We start from the raw sequence: 10,222 nt of genomic DNA, 5'->3' as shown, positions 1-10,222 counted from the left end.
TTTTGCAGGGACGATACGCGGAACAGTCTATCATGAGCCTGCTAAGTACGAAGACATTTCTGTGCGTTGTAATCAATTTGATAGTGTGTCAATATACTCAAAGTCTGTACATCGTACACGAAAATTCCAGCAATGCTACTTTTCCTGCAGTGAATAATAATGGTGAGCAAAAATAAAAATTTTAAAAAAATTTAGTTAATTTTATCAACATGTACGATTTGATGATTACTTGCTGCAAGTTTATATTATTTTTTCTATATCAAATGTAAGTTTTTTCTGTAATAAAATCTGAATAGAGTTGTAGCATCGTAAACTTGCAACTTAATGATTACGATAATGTAATATTTAAATATATAATTCACTTTCAATAAGATTTGTAATTTAATCACGTATGACTTTCGCACATAGGCTTAGTATTTTCATCGAAATGACAATAAGCGTCTTAAGCCGATATTCATCGGTTCTTATTTCAAGACCGCTTTAAGTAATGTCTTAAGATGCTAATACGGCTCTGTGATTAGTTTATAACATCTTAAGATTGTACTTAAGACGATCTTAAATATAAAAACCGACTATAAATATCGGCCTTTTTTACTCTTTTCTCTACACTGATATTTTTCTTAAACGATGGATGAAGACTCGGGTAGAATAGTAAGCGGACATAATGCGGAGCTCGGAGACTTTCCGTACGTGGCAATGGTACATCTACTTGTGGGCAACGGAACAATCAGGCGATCCGGCGCCTGCGGCGGCACGGTCTTATCCAGAAGATGGGTTCTCACAGCCGGCCATTGCGTAGTAGACTACCCGCAAAGATTTTTTGTAGTGTTCGGTATCGTCGACAAGTCTAGAATTAGATATAATTTTCTTCAAGACCCCGTTGTGTCGATGATTACGAATCAAACGTTTATACATCCGCAATACTCAATGCACTACAATGATATTGCCTTACTCTACATGCCACAAAATATTCCCTTTTCCAGTAAGTACATTTAAATTTATATTTTTTTTCCTTTTTCTTCTTGCGTTTATTCATATGTCGGCATTATTTAATTATTGGAAAATATGCAGAAAGTTAATAACGATTTGAATAACAAATAATCTTATAAATGTGGAAAGAAGACTCATTAATCAAAAATCGTAATGTGTATCTATGTAGGACTCCAGCAGTCCTTTCATTATCTTTGATACGTACTAAAAGAAATACAAACTATTACTAAAAAAAAATATTACTAACGTATATCACGCGTCAATATATTTATTTTAAGAAACTATTAGTCAAATATAATATTGTCCTATTTTAGAAGCTATTCAGCCAATAAAATTTGCGTGGTATTATGACGAAAGTTTTGCAAAAAGAGATGCTCAAGTGATCAGTTGGAGAAAAGATAATACGGATGGCAAAGGTACGATAAAACTTAAGTACGCCACGGTGCCGATTATAAAAAATAATGTATGCAAGCAATCCTGGTCCATCAGCGACAAACACATTTGCACGACCACAGGATTGGGACAAGATGCTTGTGAGGTAAAAAATAATTACAAAAAATGAAGTTATAGTTTACAATAATATAGTACAAAAATTACAAATATATAGAGTGCAGTATTCTAATGCGCAATATAAATCATCTTAAATCGTTTTAAAAGAATACTAACGCTGTCCTACTGTAATACCGACATTTTAAAAATACGCATATCTTTTTATTGGCTTTATGGATTTAAAAATCCTTTTCTAAAGAGTTAAAGTATATGCACTAATGCTTTCCACGAAGGTCGATTTTATACTGAGAACGAAAATAATTTCAGAAATGCAGATAATAAGACGTCAACTCGTGATGATAACATTTGTTTCTTATAAAAGTTCTACAATTTGTTGTTACAAAATGAGACCGTCGTGGATTACATCAAGAAATACCATATCGTTCTCAGAATTAGGCTTAGACCTCTAACAAAAAAGTTAAGCGTAGAAAGTTATTATCGCGTGCAATGCATAGCTACAATAATCTTATCTATCTTTGTCTATATCCTTGTTGTCTATACAAAGACAGATAAGGATAACGATCGAAATTATCGACATTTTCGGAATTCGGCCTTTGCTTTAGAATCCCTTTTCAGCTTTAATAAATTTAAAAGTATCTCTATTTTCGTAAATTTATTATTTGATATTGTACTTTTAGGGCGTCAGCGGCGGTGGTCCTCTCATCGTAAAAAAAAATGGCCGTGCTTATCAAATCGGTATTGTGAGTTACGGAGACCAAGATTGTCCTAGCAAAGGACCTTACGTGTTTACTAAGGTTTCTTCATATATAGACTGGATTCACGAAGTTATGATGCAACGTTATAGTGCATAACTGTAATATTATCGATATGATTAGTAATTTAAATGTATCGTGTATATTATATGTCTTATAATACCTATAGTTGTACATATTATAGTTGTAAAATACATCCGGACTAGAATATAAAAATTATACAAGATAATTATTTTTGCTTAGTCAAATTCTAGCGTTCAAATTATTTGGATAATTCGCGTACTAATATTCTAATTTTGAAATTCGAATTGTATTTATAATTCTAATCGACATAAAATGTTTACTATAGAACATATAGAATAAATGATTATAAAATTTCTATAAAAATAATCTCTAATTATATTACATATAAGACTCATTTTGAAAGATGTCATGCATTTTGACATCATCTTGACTTATGTGTTCTCCTTGAGTTTGCTTTCCGATGTTTCATTTTTCGCAAAAAAATCTATGACCGTATAATTTACATTAACAGCGGATTACTATCGAGACCGTTTTAGTGACGCAAACGATGAGAATCCGATGAGGGATAGAGAATAAAAATTGTGAACTCCTAAAAGCAGATATTTACTTTTTTTAAATGACATTTGGCAGTGATATTCGAAATTAGATGCTACAAATCTTCGAATTAAATACTTCTTTTTTTAATATACTAACAAGTATATTGAGACACATAATTATCGATACACACAACTTTACACATATATCAAATAACATTTAAAAATGGCCCCAAAAATTTGTTTCAAGTCTAGTTCGCTGCAGTCATTTGAGAAATGTTTATTTTATTTAAGAATAGTATCAAGCGATAAGTAAATTTTATTTTTCTCGCGTTTTATGCCTTATTTATAACAGAGTAAAGTACACAATTTGAAGAAAGTAGATGAGATTCAATAATATATCAAGATCGACCGAATAAAAAGAGAATTTTTTTGAAAGTTTACGTAATTATTGTGAGTATTTTAATAGTTGATCTTATTTCCCTTGAAAGATAAGTATGAATTTTTGATCGATAAAGAAATTACTGTGACGGGAGATACAGGAGAGACACTGTGATGTAAAAATTACTCCAGATACCCGTTCCCGGATTAAAAGTCATCGTCCTGCTCGCACACGTCGAGGAAAACATCGAATGCTTATCGATTGCAAAGCTTCCCGCGGTGAAGACGTACTTGTAAAACATTCTGTCTATACACACAGTTAAAATTACAATAAAATTAAAAGATAAGGGAAGAAGTGCGGTGTATCAGCGACATATTTTCTTGCATAAGATAAATACGCTACCTATCACAGAATTGTGTGTGCCAAACGAGCAAACGCAAGTGCATTCTAAATGTACTGTAAAAATAGTGTGATATTCGTTCACGTACTCTTTAAATTGCACAGAGTAGTTTTGGCACTAATATATTAGTGATTGCGATTATTATAGTCACTCTAAAAGGAGAGTTATCACTCTAATTTGAGTAAATTCGGGCACTTATAAAGTAGGAGTGAATTTTTCACTCAAATTTTTAGTGCAGCCACTCTACCAGAGTGATGCGATCTCACTCTAAAGTTACAGTGAATTACGATTTATTAAAGATCTACTGATAAATGACTACTAAAGTGTGAAATTTTTCACTCAAAATTGTAGAGTGACATAATTCACTCGTATAATATGGACACTGATCTCGACTGCACTCGAAAAGAGTGCCCTTTCACTCAAATGGAGTGAGATTTTATTCCATTTTATAGAGCGCAATTTGACTCTTATTTCTTAGAGTGGCAATTCACTCGAAGTGCATAAGCTCAATTTTCACTTTTTGTTACACTTGTATTTCACTCGTTTTGAGTGATATTTTACTCTCCGACTTTAAGAGAATATTTATCTGAGAAATGCGATAACATTGAGAACTTTTAGAATACGATATGATCATCCACGTGCTTATTTTAGGAATAGTGATAACACTAGAACTCTCTTAGGAGGTATCATTTAGACTACTGTAAAATTTTCGGGAAAAGTGATAAAACCTTTTTTAAGCCCTATAAAAAGAAAAGTCTCGACGGACTGAAGAGGCAGTTCCTCGACAGTTCATCACATTTTGCAGTTCACACAATGCTACATTGCGTATTTACGACATAGTTACTTTATTGTGTAAGTATAAATCTATTGTAAATAGAGTTATATAAATGCCTTTTTTGTGGAATGATAATTTTACCTACAGTAGCCATCGCCCACTGACCTTCAACGTAATTGCTCAGAAATCTATGTTTAAAAAGCTAAAAAAACAAGAGAATAATATATCGTACCCTAGAAGAACTACTGTTACAATTAAAAAAATTTTGATTTTGAATTAAGCCCATAAAAAGTATGCCTAAAATGTTACTTGCTATAATAGTGTTACAAGTTTCGAAATCCGAATGAGGCAGAAGTTATTCTTTTAAAATTTGACACCGCAACATTTGAACAATACAACAGACAATACAACAATAAAAATACCTATTGATAAAGACACTTAATATCGCTTCACTTACAAATAATTGAAAATAATGTGCACATGCTAGTGTCTTTTATGCAATAATACAGTACATGTATTTTTAAGCAGTATTTTCCGGAACTTCTACTTCTAATACATCTTGCAAAACCGTTGTCAAAAGCGTTAATAATCTCGTTAGTTGTCATCATTATTGCCTAAATATCGGCGCAACTGCATAAATAAGAAAGACGACACGAAATAAGGGACGACACGCGGAACATTCTATTATGAGCCTGCAAAGTACGAAGACTATAATCAGTTTGATAGTGTGTCAATATACTCAAAGTCAGTACATCGTACACGAAAATTCCAGCAATGCTACTCTTTCTGCAGTGAATAATAATGGTAAACAAAAATAAAAATTTTAAAAAATTTTAGTTAATTTTATCAACATGCATATACGATTTGATGATTACCTTTGCTGCAAGTTTATATTATTTTTTCTATATCAAATGTTTTTTTGTAATAAAATCTGAATAGAGTTGTAGCATTGTAAACTTGCAACTTAATGATTACAATAATGTAATATTTAAATAATTCACTTTCAATAAGATTTGTAATTTCACGTACATTTCTATGACTTTTTTGTAATTTCTATGACTTTCGTACATAGTTCTTATTATTTCCACCGAAATGACAATGAGCGTCTAAGGCCGGTAATTCATAGTCGGTTCTTATTTGAAGACCGTCTTAAGTATAACGTCTTAAGATGCTAATACTGCTCTGTGATTGGTTTATGACATCTTAAGATTAGTACTTAAGACGGTCTTAAACATAAGAACCGACTATGAATATCGGCCTTTTTTAGTCTTCTCTCTACACTGACATTTTTCTTAAACGATGGATGAAGACTCGGATAGAATAGTGGGCGGACATAATGCAAAGCACGGAGACTTTCCATACGTGGCAATGATACATCAACTCGTGGGCAACGAAACAATCAGGAGTTTCGGTGCCTGCGGTGTGACGGTCTTATTCAGAAGATGGGTTCTCACAGCCAGCCATTATTGCGTAATAGACTGCCCGCAAAAATTTTCGTAGTGTTCAATATTATTGAGAAGTTTGGCATGGGACACCTTATTCTTCCAGCTTTCGATATGTCGATGATTGCGACGGATTGCGACTCAAGCGTTTGTACATCCGCAATACGCAATGGGCCAGAATGATTTTGCCTTACTCTACATGCCACAAAATATTTCCTTTTTCAGTAAGTACATTTAAATTAATATTTTTTTTCTTTTTTCTTTTTGCGCTTATATTTATATGTCGGGATTATTTAATTATTCTATGGAAAATATGCGGAAAATTAATAACGATTTGAATAACAAATAATCTTATAAATGCATGTGGAAAAGAGACTCATTAATCAAAAATCGTAATGTATATATGTATACAGCAGTCCTTTTATCATCTTTGATATGTACTAAAAAAATAGCACAAACTATTACTAAAAAAATATTACTAACGTATATCACGCGTCAATATTTATTTTAAGAAACTATTAGTTAAATATAATATTGTCCTATTTTAGAAGCTATTCAGCTAGCCAATAAAATTCGCGTGGTATTATGACGAAAGTTTTGCAAAAAGAGATGCTCAAGTGATCGATTGGAGAAAAGATAATACGGATGGCAAAGATGCGATAAAACTTAAGTACGCCACGGTGCCGATTATAGAAAATAATGTATGCAAGCAATCCTGGCTCATCAGCGACAAGCACATTTGCACGACCGCAGGATTGGTACAAGACGCTTGTGAGGTAAAAAATAATCACAAATATATAAAGTGCAATATTTTAATGCGCAATCCCTTAATACTGTAAGTGATTATTTGGCTAGTAATTAATTACTTATTTTGAGTATTAAAATAATTAAAAACAGTACTTTTAATGCTCAAAATAAGTCATTAATCACTTATATTAAATTTCTGTAAGGGATATAAATTATCTTAAATCATTTTAAGTGGATCCTGTAATACCGACATTTTAAAAATACGCATATCTTTTTATTGGCTTTATGGATTTAAAAATCTTTCTCCAAAGAGTTAAAGTATATGCACTAATCCTTTCCACGAAGGTCGATTTTGTACCAAAAATGAAAATAATTTTAAAAATGCAGATAATAATTAAGACGTCAACTCGTGATGATAACATTTGTTTCATATAAAAGTTCTACAATTTGTTGTTACAAAATAAAACCGTCGTTGATTACATTAAAAAATACCATATCGTTTTTAGAATTAGGCTTAGATCTATAACAAGAGAGTTATGCGTAGAAAGTTATTTTATACTTATATAACCTTGTCTATCTTTGTCTATATCCTTGTCTATCAAGGACAGATAAAGGTAACATAGAAAACGATCAAAATTATCGACATTTTCGAAGTTCGGCCTTTGCTTTAGGATCTCCTTGCAGCTTTAACAAATAAAATTTGAAAGTACCCTTATTTTTGTAAATTTATTATTTGATATTGTACTTTTAGGATTTTAGCAGCGGTGGTTCTCTCATCGTAAGAAGAAATGGCCGTGCTCTTCAAATCGGTATTGTGAGTTATGGAGAACAAGCTTGTCCTAACGAAAAACCTTATGTGTTTACTAAAGTTTCTTCATATTCCACAGACTAGATTTACGAAGTTATGATGCGACATTTGTGTATAACTGTAATATTATCGATATATGATCAATAATTTAAATGGATCATGTCTTATAATGAGCACAGTTGTTTATGAAATGTATATTTTAATACCAATTTTTTAATTCGGATACATTTAATATTATCGATATAATGTAATCGGTAATTTAACCCTTCGCGGGTAACGTCGGGTCACTCGTGCCCTGGCGAAAGTGACTGTCCTGTATGTCAAGTGTCTGTTTATATAAATATATTGTATAAACAAATGAAAAAATCGGCAATATCGCAATTAATCCTTAAAGTAGGATAGTTAATAAGGTAACATGAATTTTTTCAGATTTTTTTAGAACACTTTAAAGTATTTTTTAGGCGTCGGAAATGAGTGACCCGACATTACCAGTTACAGGTGCCGAAAAAGATGTTACCCGCGAAGGGTTAAATGTATCAGTATTGATAAGACAATTTTTTTTTTAAATGTACATTTAATGCATGTACATTTTTTATACTCGTTACGAGACAATATAAAATACATTTATAAAATTATATATTCAATTATATACAGTAGACTCCCATAAAACACGGGTTTATATAACACGATTTTGTATAACACGGCAGAAAAATGTTAATATTTGTTTTAAAGTAAAATAAAAAATATATTACTGTTACATAATGTAATATTTATTTTACATTTTTTATAATAAACCTTTATTTTATAAATATGCATACATTTTCACATGCATACATAATCCAAATGTATAAAGATACTTGAAATAATAACAATAATGATTTTGTAAAATTTGAAGAAAATAAAATATAAGAGAAGATAATTGGCCAATAGACGAATTCTGCTTGGCCATTCTTAGTTCGCCGATCATATTCAAGTTGTCGCTAAATCGTTTAGCACGTCTCTCGAATCGCGGGGCGATTGTTTGTCAATTGTATTGATCTGCTGGTTAATGTTTAGAATTTAGAAACGCCGATTATTCTTTACTCGATCTGTCTTATATCTTAATATTGCGCGATTGTAATATTTAGTTTCTACATAATACTTTATTTCTACACTCGGCCGTCTTGACCCTGAAATCTGAATCTCAACTTTTGACATTTCAGAGTCATCAGTACCCAGTTTCGGATGGTGTCCTTCACATGATCACCTATCTTTCTAACTATCATTATGCAATGCTGTAATTATTAAGGAGGTTCGATGGCTTCATCGGAGGGAGTAGTGGGACGCGGGGGTTCTGGAAACAGCGCACTAGCGTTTGAAGTAGTGGGAATGAAGGGGATTGCTCTGATTGGTCGCCGCGTGTATAATGCGTGCTGCTGTTCACGTCGTTCACGACCATGACAGTCTATGCAGACAAAAAATCAAGCAATTTATGCTTTAATAATTAATTTTTCTACGAAATGTGCGGTAACCTTCCCCTTTCTTTCGCTCATTTATTTGTAAATTATTAAGTTACATGTGCAAATTTCTTTTTCTTTATCATTTGCATTTTTTCTTGCACTTATTTCATTCTGAAGGTATATGCAATATGTCATTTCCCATAAAAACCATAAGAACCTATGTTAAAAATGCAGCCAGTTTCATGCAATTTTAATATGTTGTTCTGGAATGCAAAATAGAATTATGTGAATTTTTTGGGAATTTTTCACCGTCCCGTTTTGAAATAAATCTACTCCTAAAATTGTACTTTTTAGGTTTTTGGAGTAGATTTTTTTCAAAACGGGACGGTGAAAAATTCCCAAAAAATTCACATAATTCTATTTTGCATTGCAGAACAACATATTAAAATTTCATGAAAATAAAATTAAATAAAATAAAATAAATAAAATTTCATTTCTCTGCGTTTTGTTGTAGCCATCGAACCACCTTAACAAGTGTGGATGGTGACTTTTCGAGGCCCGATGCTAATATTATTTTAAGAACCTTTTTTCCGTGTAGAACAAAAAATTACAATAACGTCAAAATATAACAAAAAAATTACTATAAAAACTAATTTTTTTATCGTAATTCAATCGTTTCTTCGTTATTTTGTCATCATTATAATTTTATATCAAGAGACACGGTAGTGTCTCGCGCCAAGTACGCGCGAAGCGAGACGCACCGTGACTCTTTTACGCGAACGCATGAGTTGCGAGTATCCGAGATTTTGAGATCTCAATAACGAGTGAACGGATCAATTTCTAAGTAGGTTCGATCGATAGCTTGGGGTTTGATTTATAAATAACAGTCTTTTTTTTCCGTTACGTGCCCTACGAGCGAAGATATTGCGATGCAAAGTCCAAATGTGGAAAATTTTTTTTTAAGAAACGTCCACGTCGGACAAAAATGGCGGCTGGTGTGTCACTTTCCCATTTTTGACACGAGAGTGCATTCGTGCACTGTCGCAGTGCGTGACAGTGACAGTTTTTTACAACTTAGAAAAGGATAAGTGTAAAGTGTGTGATAGTCGTGACCGTTGCCGCGTCGTGACAGATAGTGAAATATATATAAGTATTGACCGTAGAGAGCTGATGCCGATAGATCTTTAAAAAGGAAGGTGTATCTACAAAATCGTACAAACACGTACGTATATGCTGTCTTGTAAAAGTTGTCAAACTGTATGTTTACGCGAGCGTTACTTCTGTAGTAACTTACGATAATTCACTCGTTTACGCGGAGTAAATTATCGTAAGTTACTACAAAATCCCGTTTACGCGAAGGAAAATTCTGTTTACGCGAAGGAATTATCGTTAAGTTTACTACAGAAGTAACGCTCGCGTG

The 10,222-nt window shown here is 32.4% G+C and overlaps 2 protein-coding genes across 2 annotated transcripts; both read left to right on the top strand.

The window, feature by feature from the left end:
* The first annotated feature begins 627 nt into the window (after positions 1 to 627).
* On the top strand, positions 628 to 2,351 carry LOC112461847 (chymotrypsin-2-like). Its single transcript, XM_025027255.1, has 3 exons — positions 628 to 982; positions 1,305 to 1,528; positions 2,178 to 2,351. Exons 1-3 carry the CDS (start codon positions 628 to 630, stop codon positions 2,349 to 2,351), a joined length of 753 nt encoding a protein of 250 aa, XP_024883023.1.
* A 3,314-nt stretch (positions 2,352 to 5,665) lies between these two features.
* On the top strand, positions 5,666 to 7,447 carry LOC112461833 (chymotrypsinogen B-like). The gene is made up of 3 exons (XM_025027231.1): positions 5,666 to 5,862; positions 6,416 to 6,584; positions 7,307 to 7,447. Exons 1-3 carry the CDS (start codon positions 5,666 to 5,668, stop codon positions 7,445 to 7,447), a joined length of 507 nt encoding a protein of 168 aa, XP_024882999.1.
* Positions 7,448 to 10,222: the final 2,775 nt, after the last annotated feature.

The sequence above is a fragment of the Temnothorax curvispinosus genome, unplaced genomic scaffold (assembly GCF_003070985.1).
Source record: "Temnothorax curvispinosus isolate PA1 unplaced genomic scaffold, ASM307098v1 QBEX01011856.1, whole genome shotgun sequence".
NCBI lineage: Eukaryota > Metazoa > Arthropoda > Insecta > Hymenoptera > Formicidae > Temnothorax > Temnothorax curvispinosus.
Note: the sequence above shows the minus strand (reverse complement) of the source record. Positions and strands in the feature narration are given on the sequence as shown.